Below are 17639 nucleotides of genomic sequence, written 5' to 3'. Positions count from 1 at the left end.
AAAAAAAAAAAAATCTAAATAAAAAACAGCAAGTAAATACAGCAAAGTCTACATTATAAAATACACTTGCTTCAAGATAACTCATATTTTTACATTACATACATGTATATATTTATATATATATATAAAGCATAGATAAAATATGCCTTTTAATTACCATATCTGACATAATATGCTCTTGTATTGCACAAATTTGTATTGTTTCGAAACAAACAGTAGATAGAAAAATTTCCCTGTGCTTAATTTGTGGGTAATAAAATACATATGCATGAATCATATTAATTCAGAACTTCAGCATCAATGCATGAAAAGAAAAATAAAGACGATGGATGACGAGGCGTGAGGTACATTCATTCGTTAATATTCGATTATATTCGGCAGCCAATTAGATCCACGCGTGTGATTTACCGACAGGGTTTGTACAGCTCAGAACCAATGGGATGAAACGCTCATAAAGTTCAACATTTTGTGTTTGTTAATTGAATATTTCATTTAATGTGATGCTTTCGGCTGGCAATAATAGTTCAGCGCTCTCGGCTTCATTGAACATGTTTCCATCCCACAGATTTCCCTTTAAATCATCTCGGATTATTAATGAGAACCATCTTTCTGCACGGGAACCTCCTGAAATTATGTCGGATTATTGAGGTTTTCATAAACGCGTATGATCTGGGACTTATTATAAGGTTAACATAACTCCGGCTCTGTTCTGAAACATGCGAGCGGCCGACATAGACAGCATTTTAAGACATCATTATATATATATATATATATATATATATACACTTTTTAAACTTAAACAGGTTGAACATAAATAAATGTTCAAAATAAATGTTGAAACAAATGTTGTTTTGACTTAAAAAGGTAGTTTTTGTGCTTAAAATTTTAAGTTTAGTCAACTCAAATATCCAAGTTTACTTTTCAAGTTGACTAAACTTAAAATTTTATGGCAGCACAAATACTTCATACAAGACATCATAGTATATATATAAATATATATACACACTGTTTCAACTTTTCAAAAAAGTAAGTATTTGTCCTGCCTTAAAATTTTAAGTTAAGTCCATTTTTTTTTAGTCGTCCTTAAAATTTTAAGTTTAGTCAACTCAAATATTCAAGTTGTCACTTAGTACAACTTTACTTATCAAGTTGACTAAACTTAAAATTTTAAGGCAGCACAAATACTTTTTTAAGTTGAAACAGTGTATACTGTATATATATAATATGATGTATTAAAATACTATGTATTTGTGCAGCCTTAAAATTTTAAGTTCAGTCAACTTGATAAGTAAAGTTGTACTAAGTGACAACTTGAATATTTGAGTTGACTAAACTTAAAATTTTAAGGACGAGTAATATAACCACAAAAACGTACCTTTTTAAGTCGAAACAACATTTGTTTCACTGTGATATATATATATATATATATATATATGATTTATGTAGACTATTTGAATTGCACATTTTCATCCATTTGAATTACACAGTTTTAACATTAACAAACTAATAAACGTCATGCGATTTATATTTGTCACGAAAGGCTCCTCTCCTGTGTATAACTGAAATAAATCATGGCATAATTTATTATTAACTATTTGTTTTTATTTAAATCATATTTTCAAACTGCATTTATTAAAATAGTTTAAAATCAGAATAAATTTGTTCAATGTGAAAACAATAAAATGTATAGGTTTAAAAGTACAAACATGGCTAAATTATGACTAAACAAGCAATATTCAATTAGTCAAAATGTATGAGATTGAAAGAAATTGGATTTATTGATGATAAATATATAAAGCTGTTGTGTTAAAACGCATGCAGTTTTTAATATAGCAGGTTCATGTATGTGTGACTGACAAATATTCATCACATTAAGATTATTAGTTTGTTTGTTTAAACTGTGATACAAATGCAATTCTAATACATAAATCTTACATTTAAGGTTCTGCCTTAAAAAAAAATTGTTTTGTTATTTTAGTAAAATAAACTTAAATTTAATGTCTGTCCAATGTTTTTAATCGGCAAAATTGAAAAAGTCTCAGCTTTTAAAAGGTTCAAGTTTTTTTTTTTACAAAGTAGAATGCAATATATTATATAATGCTCTATTCATTCAACAGTGTGAAGTCTCACTAAAAGTAGTCGAATTGAATTAGAAATGCTTCTGATTCTGATTATGAAGATCCTGTTTTTATGAGTTGAGTTTGAGGCTCGTGTCGTGTTCGCACCGGAGCCGTGCGCCTCGTTCTGAGCAGTCTTAGGTACAGTAATGAGGAAAGACTCTTTGGCTTCGTCGGACGAGGACAGAATGTGTTCAACAGAAGGAGATCTGAACGTCAGAGCAAATCTGCGGCGTCCGAAAGCATCACGTCAAACGAGTGAACATCTCGGCTTCCCACAGAAGTGTACGGCTCCTCTCCTGTGCAAATACAGTTTGACCGAAGGCAGTTCATCACAGTCCAGATGTTGCTCATTACCTCCAGAATCAGCTCGTTCCTCATTACTTTAACATGCATATCATTCGTTTTGCGTATAGTCAACATGAATCTGGCCCTTTTCATTCTGCAGTTGATCGATCTAGTCCGCGTTACAGGAAAGTTTTTACATTTGGATGAATCGTTCACTATAAAACCAGGAAGATGTATTTATGATGTCATGTTGAGCATGTGATCCACACGCACCGGATCTGGGCCGACTCTATGTTGCCGTCTCCGCTGTGACATCAATGACATCTGATTTATGGACAGAAATGTCTGCGTGTTAAATCCAAATTAGGGGCTTTTTAAGCTCTCGGCAGTGGACGCCATATTTAATTTGATGCATATAAAATTAAGATATTCAATGCATCAGTTTCTGAGTAAATAATTTCTGTGACCCCAGATGCAAAATCTATCAGAAAGAAAATATATATGGAAAACTGGAAAAATGAGAATATGGTGCAAAAGTTCATTTATTTCAGTAATTCAACTTAAAAGGTGAAACTAATATATTATATAGACTCATTACATGCAAAGTGAGATATTTCAAGCCTTTATTTGTCATAATTTTGATGATTATGGCAGATTATGCAAACCCCAAATTCAAAATTAGAATATTGTGAAAAGGTTTTAATAAGCTGTAAGCCATAATCATCAAAATTATAACAAATAAAGGCTTGAAATATCTCACTTTGCATGTAATGAGTCTATATAATATATTAGTTTCACCTTTTAAGTTGAATTACTGAAATAAATTAACTTTTGCACCATATTCTCATATTTCCAGTTTCATCTGTATACCCTAAAATAATTATAAACTGCATGTAATTCAAGTGAACATAGAAATGCATTGGTGTTTAATAAATGAGCCTCAATGTCTCAGACTGCGTTGTTCAGACGATTTTCATATTAATTATTTTAACTGTGTGTTGCCGTCACTGCCTTGTTTTTGCCCAATTAAATATGGCATCCAGCCTGAATACGGTCCATATTAACATGTGTTCAAATCGAATGCAAACAAACCCAAACTGAGAAACTGCATTAACAATGAATCCACAGAGCTGGAGTTTATTTCAGCCGCTGAGCTTTGTGTGTTTTTTAGGGCTGTAAATGTAGTTTGCACAGGTCTCGTATCAGTTTTCCTGTAAATTAAAGCCGCGTGAAGTGCCGCTTCATCTGTGCACATGTACACAGTGACATCTGAGACTTATTTACAGTTCATCGGGACGACACACAACAGAACACGAGCTCCGCTTTCACGTGTGAAGGTAATACACAAATCTCAGAGCTAATGTTGGATTCACTCAGTCTGTGGCATCATATTCACTACTGTTCACAAGGTTAATGTTTCTGAAAGTCACCATTTATTTGATCAAAAATACAGTAAAAAATATGAAATATTATTACTGTGTTCTATATGAATATATAGTTAAGTGTAATTTATTCCTGTGATCAAATCTATATTTTCAGCATCATTACTCCAGTCTTCAGTGTCACATGATCCTTCAGAAATCATTCTAATATGATGATTTATGATCAAGAAACATTTATGATTATTATCAGTGTTGAAAACAGTTCATATTTTTGTGGAAACCGTGATACATTTTATTTCTCAGTATTCTTTGATGAATAGAAAGTTTGAGATTTATTTGAATGATTTGATGCTCAAGAAACATTTATGATTATCAATGTTGAAAAAAAATGAATATGTGTTGTCGTAAGATTCTTACATTTCAATTGAAATGTCTTTACTGTCAATTTTGAGGAATTGAATGCATCCTTGCAGAATAAAAGTACTAATTAAAAAAACTTTTGAACAGTAGTGATATCTGGAAAGGTTTGCTTGCATCACAATTGATTCAAATGAATTGATTTATATGATTTTAAAAAAGTAAGTTTTTGAAAGAATCTCTGATCAAACGAGTGCTTCATTTTTCCGTAAAGTCACGCCAGTTTGAGTTTGATGCTATTCTCGGCGAGTCCGCGGATGATTTACAAACAGCAACAGAAATGCATGAGCAAAGATGAGTGATAAACACAGGATTTAGTTCTAGCAGGCACACTTGGGATCTATTGCTACATAAAACAGCCCTTCACCAAACCTGCCAACCCGCGCTCGAGCGGACTGATCTCCTAATGTCAGTTCGAGATAGAAAAACACATGTGCTATAATCGTCACTAGTAACATAAGCCACAGTTACAGCTGGAGGCCCGTACAGTAGAAACTTTGACACCTTTTTAATTCCAATAAATATCATTATCATTCTACCTAAATGTAGCAAATTATTGCTGAACGTGTGCAAAACAATTATTTTCAGCCTTAAAAAGAAAGTGTTCTTGTAACCCCTCCGTACCATGCAGTTTTTCTCATGCAAAATAAACACTTCACAATAGAAACGCAGATGTGTGGTTTTGAAAAGAAGCGTGTGCAATCGTTTGCAGGTTTTAAGCGAGTGACCGTTTCTGGTGCATGTCTGATTGTCTTTGTCTAGTCGTCTCGATAGCGACGACGCCGAGCGCAAACGGGCGACGGAAAAACATGGTGAGCGAACGGAAAGTGCAAACAACCGCGCCAATTATTACCGCTGCCTTTTCATCGCTAGCGACACACAAAGAGGTAATCGTCATGCTTTCCGAGATGAAGTATGAACGTGTGACAGACAGATAACATTAAAATGGATGCACCACCACTAAGAGTCTTCTACGAGTAATCTCAAATCTTGAAAGGAATCACGCCATTTTAAGTAAGACCTCTTTGAATAAAATGTGTTATATATGATCATTAATCGCAACTACGCAATCTCATTCATGCATTCAAACTGTGAAGGTGTGCATGGTCAAAAAGCAACTTTCCCCTTTGTATCTTCAACCACAAGAGAAATCAAAACAGTCTACAAAAACCTTCGACGTTGAGCTATGGTACATTCGGTAAACAAAGGAAAAGGCGTCACAGAAACGTCTCGCGATCTCGGTCTGTGTTTGGAAAGGGTTCGCTGAGGTCCGTGTTCGTGGCCTCCGGGATTAGAGCGTGAAAAAGCTCGCTAGTCACTCGCGTTACGCTATCGTACGACGGCGGAGACGACGTAGCCGACAGCGTCTCCGTGACTTCGGCGCCGTAGTTCTCCATTATCATGGCGACTATAAGGCCTTCGTTCTCCGGCAAACTGTCGTCGTCTTTATCGGCGTCCGCCATGTTGATTTGGCGGTAAAGCAACGAGGCTTGTTTCATCTGCCGCCGCAGTAGATGGCGCCGGTACGAGCGCTGGATCATAGTAGCGGATACGTCTTCTTGTTTCCGCCGTAGAGTCGTGGTGATCGGCTCGTAGGAGATCTTAGATGGGTTCGCCATCATGAACTTCTCCTCCATTTGCTGCTTAAGAGCGTCCATTTCTCCCGACTCGCCCAGAACGCGTTTGGTGAAGGCGAAGAGAATATCCAAGCAGTGGATCTTGTCTCCGCTCACCATCGGCAGGTCCATGTTGATGAGCTTGATTTTGTTGGGTTTGGCGATTCGCAGCGGCTCGGAAAGCGTGTCCGCGAAGTCCGAGAGTTTCGAGTACTCGATGAACTGCGTCGCTTCCGGGTCGAACTTTTCCCAAACCTCGTAGAACATCTCGAAGTCGTCCTCGCTCAGCGGCTCAGTGCTTTCCTCCGTCGCCACGCTGAAGTTCTCCAGGATGATCGCGATGTACATGTTCACCACGATTAGAAACGAAATTATAATGTAGGTCACGAAGAAAGTGATTCCCACGGAGGGATTCCCGCAGTTTCCCCGAGCGTTAGTCCCGGTGTGAGGCACGTCCGGGTCGCACTCCTCGGGAGAGTTGTTCAGGATGGGATTGAGGAGGTTGTCCCAGCCGGCAGACGTGGTGATCTGGAAAAGGCAGATCATGCTGTTCCCGAACGTCTCGAAGTTGAACATGTCGTCGATGCCGCCTTGCTTCTTGACGTAGGCGAAGTTCGCCATGCCGAAGATGGCGTAGATGAACATGACGAGGAAGAGGAGGAGGCCGATGTTGAAGAGCGCGGGGAGAGACATCATCAAGGCGAAGAGTAACGTGCGGATCCCCTTCGCGCCGCGGATGAGCCGCAGGATCCGCCCGATGCGAGCCAAGCGGATCACGCGGAACAGCGTGGGCGACACGAAGTACTTCTCGATGATGTCCGCCAGAACAATTCCTGCCGTGAGAAAGAGAAATAGTGTTAAAATCATGTTTCTGGTCCTCTTAAATCAGAATAACTTCCTCGGGCAGCTTCTCTTCTCTGATGACGAGGGCGGGGATAGAACCTGTCACTCACATGAGATCAGCCAATAGCAAACCACAACCGTCCAATCAATTCCTCACAGACACAATCAAGCCCCGCCCACATTCGGCACAATAGAGCATAATAGTTTCATGCCGACTTTAAATTATGATGCATTCACATAGATACTTTATTTTATTTTTAATATTAATTTAAATTATTATTTTTAACATTACCTTGAAAAAGTGTGGGTGACATTTTTATATAAATATGTGTATACTTTTTTCATGTCACCAATAGTTTATATATATATATATTAAATTATTAAGCTGAAAAACTGTGGGTGGCATAAAAATAAAAAGAGACACCGGTTAGAGGAGAAGATTACATTTCAGCAATTAACAACGATTGGTTCGCATCAACTGTAAAAATAATCGAATTAAATGTACATACTAGTTTGAAAATTGGAAACGTTGCCATGGAAATAATCTGAAATAAGCAGTAAAATAATTAACTGGAAATAAAAACTAAAACTGAAAATGAAATAAAAATAAGTACACATATATAAATATGTAATAATAAAATGAAAAAGCACATAACAGATTTAAAAGTACACTAAAATGAACATGGAAACTAATTAATATATATATATATATTAGGGGTGTAACAATATATCGTGTCACAATATATCGCAATACAAAAATGCAACAATATGTATTGTGGATAATTCACACAAAATAAAAATAACTGTGAGAAAGTTTTCAGAGTTTTAGTGTCAGCACTGCATTAAACTACTATATATAATGTTGAATATAATGTATAATAATGCAATTGTGGCTCCTGATAATGCCAAATATCTGATGTTACCAGTAAAAAGTGGCCGACATTATTTTAAATATATCTAGTCAGTGACAGCACAAGCATATTAGTCTAAAATAATTTAATATTTTCAGCTTCAGAATCATGAATATTGTTATTCTGGTGTCTTTATTGTCTGTGCTTTGGGTTTCAGCAGCAAGTCCAAGTCTATTCATTTACACTCGTAATATAAAACTTAGCATTTTAATCAACAGGACATTTTTTGTTAATCTTTTTCCATATGTCTTTGAGTATCACAATAATATTGTATTGTGAGTTCAGAATCGTGATATGAGAGTATTGTTACACCCCAAATATATATATATATATATATAAAAACACTTCATTCAAAATTCTTAAGAAAACTATAATAAAACTTACTCCTGATTTGCATGTATTGATTTTAGTTTATTTCTACATTTACTAATACATTTTTTAAATCATAAGTTGTATCTAATAATAGTATTTAACATTAAGGTGATTGTGAGTGACTAATGATTTAAGTAATATATTTCAGAAATATTTTCATATGTGTGTACATTTTTCATGTCACTCACAGTTTTTCAATGTAATACATATTTTAATTACTAAGCTGAAAAAAAAAGTGTCTAGACGTCATAGACCAATAACCAACCATGAGCACTCTTGATTAATTGTGAAGTCGTTAGGAGTTAAACTGCTCGTTTAAACATTCGAGACGAAGCTTTTAACCCTGCTGAGAAACTGAGGCACGTCAAGCCTTTCGAAGCTCCATCACTGGCCAATCACAGCAGCCGACAGCCTCGATCACTCAAATTACCTTCACCTTAAACCAGCCCCGTTTAATAGAGATGCCGCGGTTGACCTCTGACCTTTCTCTCGCTCTCGCCAGGGTCGTGTCTGGAAAACGCCTCGCTGCTTCACTTAAGCAGCGGATGACTGTTTATTAGCAGGTGAAGTGCTACAAAACTGCACTGAATGTCTTTAGACCTTGAGATGTAATGCCAAGGTCATTACAAAGAGACATATTACAGAATTTAATTCTTTTTTGACAATTGTTATATGCAGAAATATATATAAAACTACACAAATATAATATTTAACATTTGTTTTACTTTATTTTGCTTATTATATTACATTATTATTTTTAACATAAAAATATGATTCAAGTAATATATTTTAAAAATATTTTGTAAGTGACATGTGAGTGACATGAAAAATGTATATATTTCAATATAGTTTTTCAATCTAATATATATTTAAATTTTAAGCTGAGAAAGTGTATGTGGCATGAAAGTTGTATATTGTATGGTCATTATAATAATATAAAATCATATGAAACATGTATTTTACAGCATTTTATTATTTTGAATAAAAATAAATATTTGATAGATTTTTAATGTTACCCATACTTATCCAACTTACAGTTAAAAATGAATAATTTTAAACTCTATTTTATTATTTTTAATAACTATAATTTCATGTCACCCATACTTGTCCAACTTACAGTTATTAATAATTAATTTAATCACTTTTAAATCATTTACAATCAAATAATTCAAAGATGCATAATATTAAATAATATGAAAAAAATTATTTTCCTACATTTTATTGTTTTTAATAACAATAAATATTTTTACATTCTTACTAATCCAACTTATGGTTAAAAATAATAATTTAAATAATTTACATTCTACTATATATTTTGATTATTACGCTAAAAAAGTGTAGGTGGCATGAACATTTTATATTTTATAATCATTGAAATAATTTTAAGATGCAGAATATTAAATAATAGGAAACATCTAGGCTATTTTACATGATTAGAAATACATTATTTTTTACAATTTTTATAAATTTTCATGCCACCGATACCCAACTTAATTTAATATTTAATATATATATATTTTAATTATTAAGCTGAAAAAGTGTAGGTGGCATGAAAATTGTATATTTTATAATCATTGAAATCATTTTAAGATGCATAATATGAAATAATATTAAACATCTATTTTACATTATTAAAAATACATTATTTTTACAATTTTTATGCCACAGATTCCCAACTCAATTTACAATTTAATATATATATATATATATTTTTAAATTAATAAGCTGAAAAAGTGTAAATAAGTTGAATAAGTTGATTTATTTTTCGTTGTCGCTGACGAGTTGGTGACCAGCTAAAGAAATTAAATGAGTGTTTATGTATTGTGGTATTGTCCGCTTACCCACAATGGAGAGGATGACGACCACGAAGTCGAAGATGTTCCAGCTGACGGTGAAGAAGTAGCAGCGCAGGGCGATGATCTTGATGATGCACTCGGCGGTGAAGACCACGATGAAGGCCAGGTTGATGTAGTAGAGGATGTACTCGATGCTGGGAGACTGCTCGTCCGTCTCCACCATCATCGTCACCATGTTGAGGATGATGAGCAACATGATGATGATGTCGAAGGCTTGCTTGGACACCAGGTCGAAGAAGAATCCCTGCACTGGGTTCTGAGGAGACCGACACACACACACACACAAACTCAGGCAACATGTGTGTGCGCTGTTCATATAAGACTTTGTTGTACTTCATTTTATTCAGAATGATCATTTAAACAATCATTTTTTGCATGAAAAAGTGAGGGTGACATGAAAAATTCATTTTTTTATAGTCATTACAATTATTTAAAAAAATATATATAAAAAATATATTTTTACTTTTTATGGTATGACAAACTTTTTTTTTTGCATGGTCATTTTACTACATTTATTATTTTTAATATACAGAATTTTAAAATATACACATCCGAGACTGAGAAAGGCTGATATTTGTGTGTCTAAGACTTTGTTGTACTTCATTTTATTCATAACATGAATTTAAATAATTATTTTTAGCATTAAGTTGAAAAAGTGAGGTTGACATGAAAAACTAGCATGAATATAAAACTATTAAAAAAAATTATAGTCATTAAAATTATTTAAAAAATAAATAATAATATTACAAATATATATATTTTTTAAATTTCCGATTTTTATGGCATGGTCATTATACAACATTCATTTTTATTTCAACATACATATATATATATATATATATATATATATATATATATATATATATATATTAAAAAATGTAAATGTTATTATGTGATTATATATATGAATTATATATATATATATAATATATAATCACATAACATAAAAAATATATATATATATACATACACACACATAAAATAATTATATATATATATATACAATTAAAATATATAATCACATAATAACATAAATATATATATAATTATTTTATGTGTGTGTATGTATATATATATATATTTTTTATGTTATGTGATTATTTATGTATGTATGTATATATATATATATAATTATAATTATGCTGAAAAGGCGTGGGTGCCATAACAAATGTATATTTTTGTTAAGGTCATTATACTACATATAATATAATATAATATAATAAGTCATAATCTCAGGTTTAAATCTGCCAGATTTCTGATTATGATCGGTATGAGACGTTCTGAGCTCGTTACTCACCGGAGGTCTCGGGATCGGCTTCTGAGGTTTCTTGGATCCCAGTTTTTTCATGGCATTATAATATTTCTTCTGTTCTTCTGTCATGAAGATGTCCTGTCCACCTAAGTACAGACAAACACTGCAGTTATTATTACCGTCTCATAACCACACGACACCCTTCATGACTTCAACACTTATCTTTCGCTTCTGCTGGTTGAAGTTGTCGATGATGACACCAATGAAGAGATTGAGCGTGAAGAAGGAGCCGAAGATGATGAAGATGACGAAGTACAGGTACATGTACAGGCTCTTCTCTTTAATGGGCTGCTCTTCCACCTTTCATCACATTACAGACACTCAAATAAGCAGACATAACTTCCATAAGGGTTTCAATATGGGATTTCTGGGATACTTACGGATCGCGAGTCGACGGCGGCGTACATGATCTCCATCCAGCCCTTGAACGTGGCCTTGAGAAGAAGAGAGATAGTGTTAAAATCAAGTTTCTGGTCATCTTAAATCAGAATAACTTCCTCGGGCAGCTTCTCTTCTCTGATGACGAGGGCAGGGCTAGAACCTGTCACTCACATGAGATCAGCCAATAGCAAACCACAACCGTCCAATCAATTCCTCACAGACACAATCAAGCCCCGCCCACATTTGTTCTGTGCGTTTCACTGACGGCACAATAGAGCATAATAGTTTCATGCCGACTTTAAATTATGACGCATTCACATAAATACTTTATTTTATTTTTAATATTAATTTAAATTATTATTTTTAACATTAACTTGAAAAAGTGTGGGTGACATTTTTATATAAATATGTGTATACTTTTTTCAAGTCACCAATAGTTTATATATATATATATTAAATTATTAAGCTGAAAAACTGGGTGGCATAAAAAAATTTTTTTACTACATTTTATTATTTTAATATCTATAAAAAAAATCATGTCACTCATACTTTTCCAGTTAAAAACATTTTTTTTTATAAAAAAATCTTAATGGTTGGAAATAGGCTCCAATTTCTTTATGTCATTTTTAAAAAATATATATATTGGGCTGAAATTAAACATCCTCAACAGGTTTCATGAGATTCACAGATACATATTAAATAACATGCTGCACATGCTTTGAAAAATGTAATTAATAATTTAATTAATTTGAATAATAAAAAAGTGCAATTTCAATTATTAAGCTGACATGAAAATTGTATATTTGATATCCATTGAAATAATAAAAAATTTATATGAAGTGATATCAAAAATCAATTTTCCTACTTTTTTATTATTATTTTCAATTACTAAATATTTTTTATACACTTTTCATGTCACTCATACTTATCCAACTTAAAGTAAAAAAAAAAAAATTCAAGTACAATCAAATTTATATTTTATTTAAGCTAACATGAAAACTGTATATTTTATATAAAATAATAAAAAATGAATGTTTTTTTTTATAACTAAATATTTTGAATACATTTTTATGTCGCCCATACTTATCCAACTTATCACAAGCACTTAAAGTTAGAGAGTTCAAAAGATTAGTAATACTTTCTTTCACTTATGCTCTTGTTATCTTTGCATCTTTTGTACTCATCATCAAGGATAAGATTTCTAATAAAAGCAGGAGAGAAACGCTTAATTAAGTAGAAATGTGGATGTCCTGTGAATCCCTACGGTTGGTCTTTTCTCCTCGGTTACTGTAATTAATGAAGGGTTTGTATTGGGCGCAGGCACAGGAAGGTGATGAAAGGAGTTAAGTGACTTGTTGCTAGGCGACCGCATCAACTAAGTTCAACTGAAGAATGAAGTGCAGAAGCTCTTGCTGAGCTCAAAGTTGAGGATAAAGGCTAAATATCAATCTCACGGACTTGTTGATTGATCCGCGCGCTCGGACACACGGAGGTGGGAAGTGGCCGGAAGAAAACCCACAAAAGTAGAGGAGGAACGGGTCGCAGTTTCAATTTACAGTAAAAAACTGCTAAATTTAACCATCATAGAGTGAAAGTTTATTATTTTACAGCTTATGAAACCACCAAATTCAAAATTTGAATATTGTGAAAAGGTTTTCATAAGATGTAAGCCATAATCATCAAAAGCTTGAAATATCTCACTTTGCATGTAATGAGTCTATATAATATATTAGTTTCACCTTTTAAGTTGAATTACTGAAATAAATGAACTTTTGCACCATATTCTCATTTTTCCAGTTGCACCTGTATGTTAAAACTGTGTAATCCAAATGCATGGACATTTTATATGCAATTAAAATACATAAATCTTACTTATTTTGCATTACAGTAATAAGCATTTTTGCGTTTTGTCATACAATTTTTTTATTGCTCCCAAAACGTATAATTTTTAACTAAAATAAATATTTTGATCGACTTTTCACGTCACCCATACTTGTCCAACTTAAAGTTAAAATGAATAATTTCTAGAGCTGCTGTAAAGCCAACACAATCTCCGTTACTGTAATCTGCTATTGTCACTGTAAAGCTGCTTTGAAGACAATATATATAGTTAAAGGGATAGATAACTGGTCCCATTGACTTCAATAGTAGGAAAAACATATACTATGGAAGTCAATAGGACCAGTTAACTGTTTGGTTACCGACATTCTTCTAAATATCTTTCTTTGTGTTCAGCAGAAGAAAGAAATTCATACAGGTTTGAAACAACTTGAGGATGAGTAAATGTGACCCGCTCTGGAGAAATGAGTCGGAAGTCGTTCCAGTTTAAGATATGGCCGATTATGTGGAAAACCAATGAAAAAATTTAGGTGATTCAATATTGTAGATGTACCAGAGTTATTGTAGCGAACTAAAACCGTAAAAAAACCTGTTTGTTAAAAAATATTGTATAAGCAAAATTGCGCATATTTAATGAGATAATGCCTAATTTGCATAATTAAACATACAAATTTAAAAAAACTTGTAATACATTTTTTTTATGAACTTGTGTAAGTAATCAACTGAGGAAGTTTCATGGTGATATCTATCACTTTAAAATTTGACCCTATTCACCTGTAGTGTCCCGCCTGTATACATGAAGCTGACTGACTAAAGATGTGAAATGAACATTACAGCTGAAAGTGTACAAGCTCACCACTTGCAGGAGAGCGAGGTACCCCGCGCCCACGTTGTCGAAGTTGACTTTGACTTTGGTCCAGTAGAACTGTGTGTTGTTCATCTCCAGACACTCGGACTTGTTGTTGATGTCGGAGGCGTTGTAGATGAAGCCGGTTCTGTTGACGCAGCGCCCGAACTTCCCGGCGAACAGGTTGACCCCCATGATGCTGAAGATGAGCCAGAAGATCAGACACACCAGGAGAACGTTCATGATGGACGGGATCGCCCCGATCAGAGCGTTCACCACCACCTGCAGACACACACAACACACACACACTTCACACCGGAGTCAACACACACCAGGCGCTGTCAATCGCGCTCTGATCGTGATTTATGAATGGCCTTTGGCGATTGGCATTTATGCTTTCGTGTCAGCGATCTCAAACTCGTGATGTGACGAGGCAGTTTAAATGTCATTTACAGCCATTCATAAAACATGAACATTATTAAAAGCTGAACTCTACAGGATTAAATGCATCAGAGGATATGAGTTCACTACACATTCAATTAAAACAAGTATTTCAATGCCAAAGTAAATGCATTTAGCAGTTTTGAAAGTACTTGATATTCTCAATATTAAAACCTCATATTTCATATTCAAATATGATAACATTTTCTAAGAATCTTTCACTATTAATTTACAATACATCAAATAAATTGGCATATTTTTGCCAATTTAACAGAGAATCTCACAAAAGCTGTCAAGTCTACATCACATTTTTATTCATAATTTGCATGCAAATCAGTTTTTAGGAGTAATGTTACACTTTTTCAGTTTAATAATTAAAATACATATTAGATTTTAATTTTTGGAATTATTTTAATTTTAATTTAATTTAATTTTAATTATTATTTTAACTTTAAGTTATAAAAAAAGATTAAATAATAATTATTAATTGATTTTATTTCATATTAATTAATTAATTATTATTAAAAATAATAATTTTTTAGGAGCAATAAAACATTATTTTTATGACAAAAAGCCTCATTGCAAAAATGCTCATTACAGTAACGCAAAATAAGTAAATAAGAATATAACCAGATTTATGTATTGTAATTGCATATAAAATTTCAATGCATATGAATTGCACAGTTTTAACATAAACTAATAAACATTGTGATTCATATTGCAACTATTTGATTTGATTTAAATAATAACATTTTCAAAAATGCATTTATTCCAATTTCCTAGAATCAGCATAAATGGATGAAAATTTGTATCCAACTCAAATATGTAAGTCTTAAATTTAGGCCTAAATATTTTGATTTAAATGCAACTTCAGGCTTCAATTTCTTTATGTAATTTTTTGTATATATTTTAGGCTGAAATGAAACATCCTCGACAGGTTTCGTGAGATTCGCAGATTAATATTAAATGCACATGCTTTGCAAACATTTTTCTGAACACTGTGTGAAATAAACCTAGGAATAATCACCACAACACCATATTATTGTCAACATGCAGGAAATATTAGCTGGATATAAAAGTGCTGAGACGCATTCAGCGGGTTTAGCTGGTTTTTAAAGGCTGTGTGTGTGTGTGTGTGTGTGTGTCTCTGCTGTCGCTCTAAAGCGGTGTGAAGTTTAATATGATTTTCCAGATTTACGGCCAGCGGACGGGGAATTCCTCGCCTCTCAGACTCACTTTCACTGAGCGTGCAAATCTAAACCAATGCCATTCAATCTGGACAGAACTGCAGACTAACAGCAAATCACACTGTACCATTACATAAGCATATTTCTTTTTGATTGATTTCTTATTATTTCTCTATGGAAGCTTGTTTCCGCCACGGGACAACATTTTAAAACGATCATTGCGACTTTTGATCTTGCAATTGCAAGTTATAAACTCGAGTTTACATCTCACAGTTCTGACTTTTCTTTCTGACAAAGTTTACATCTCACTATTCTGACTTCTTTTCTCATAATTCTAAGTTTATATCTCGCAATTCTGACCTTTTTCCCTCAGAATTGTACGTTTATATATCGCAATTATGATTTTTTTCCCCAGAATTGTACGTTTATATCTTGCATTTCTGAATTTGTTTTAAATTTCAAAGTTTAAATCTCACTATTCTGACTTTTTCCCCTAGAATTGTAAGTTTAAATCTCACTATTCCGACTTTTCCCCCTAGAATTGTAAGTTTACATCTCACTATTCTGACTTTTTTCAGTATTCTAAGTTTACATCTCTCTATTCTGACTTTTTTTCTTAATATTCTAAGTTTACATCTTACTTTTCTGATTTTTTTTTCAGAATTGTAAGTTTACATCTCACTATGCTGACATTTTTTCCAATATTCTAAGTGTACATCTCAATATTCTGACTTTTTATCAATATTCTAAGTTTACATCTCACTATTCTGACTTTTTTCTTCAATATTCTGTTTACATCTTACTTTTCTGATTTTTTTTCAGAATTGTAAGTTAACATCTCTCTATTCTGACTTTTTTTTCTTAATATTCTAAGTTTACATGTTACTTTTCTGATTTTTTTTTCAGAATTGTAAGTTTACATCTCACTATTCTGACATTTTTTTCAATATTCTAAGTTTACATCTCAATATTCTTACTTTTTTTCCAATATTCTAAGTGTACATCTCAATATTCTGACTTTTTATCAATATTCTAAGTTTACATCTTACTATTCTGACTTTTTATCAATATTCTAAGTTTACATCTCACTATTCTGACTTTTTTCTTCAATATTCTAAGTTTACATCTTACTTTTCTGATTTTTTTTCAGAATTGTAAGTTTACATCTCACTATTCTGTTTTTTTTCAATATTCTAAGTTTACATCTTACTATTCTGTTTTTTTTTTCAATATTCTAAGTTTACATCTTACTATTCTGAGTTTTTTTTAAATATATATATTGCAAGTTTACATCTCACTATTCTGAGTTTTTTTTTCAATATTCCAAGTTTACATCTCAGAATTCTGAGAAAAAACTCAGAATTATAAGAAAAAAATCAGAAAAGTAAGATGTAAACTTAGAATATTGGGGGAAAAAAACTCAGAATAGTAAGTTTAAATCTCACAATTCTGACTTTTTCCAATTACCTTGTTTAAATGCCATGGTGAAAACAAGCTTCCATGTTTCTTTAATCCATTTTAAATCAAACTTTTATTATTGCGTATGCATGTTTATGTTCTTAAATGGTTAAATGGCAGAAATATCACAGTGGATGAAATGTGCAGTATAATAATATCCGAGCTCAGCATGCAGGCCTATGAGCACGGTGTTGTCTGGATGAAGATGAAGATAACACTGAGTGGGTGAGTGATGAAGAAAACAAGCAGGCGACGAGGCGGCACTGGCTTCCCACAAGCTAAAAGCACATTTTTGACATTCAATTATCCAGAATACTGATGGTGTTTCCCAGCGGACAGAAACTAGCTTCATCATCTGGCTGTTTAATAAGC

At 32.9% G+C, this 17639-nt stretch overlaps 1 protein-coding gene across 1 annotated transcript in view; it reads right to left on the bottom strand.

Moving 5' to 3' along the window:
- Positions 1–1394: 1394 nt before the first annotated feature.
- scn5lab (sodium channel, voltage gated, type V-like, alpha b) overlaps positions 1395–17639 on the bottom strand; it is a 164169-nt gene continuing 147924 nt past the window's right edge. The window contains exons 22-27 of the mRNA XM_079602016.1: positions 14191–14463; positions 11495–11548; positions 11273–11414; positions 11100–11200; positions 9788–10058; positions 1395–6653 (exon numbers count right to left, since the gene is read on the bottom strand). Of these exons, the coding sequence (XP_079458142.1) occupies positions 5422–6653; positions 9788–10058; positions 11100–11200; positions 11273–11414; positions 11495–11548; positions 14191–14463 (2073 nt within the window). The 3' untranslated portion in view covers positions 1395–5421. The remainder of the gene's footprint in view (positions 6654–9787; positions 10059–11099; positions 11201–11272; positions 11415–11494; positions 11549–14190; positions 14464–17639) is intronic.

Source organism: Phoxinus phoxinus (assembly GCF_949152265.1).
Source record: "Phoxinus phoxinus genome assembly, chromosome: 24".
NCBI classification, from domain to species: domain Eukaryota; kingdom Metazoa; phylum Chordata; class Actinopteri; order Cypriniformes; family Leuciscidae; genus Phoxinus; species Phoxinus phoxinus.
The sequence above is the reverse complement of the archived record's forward strand: the minus strand, read 5'-3'. Positions and strand labels throughout refer to the sequence as shown.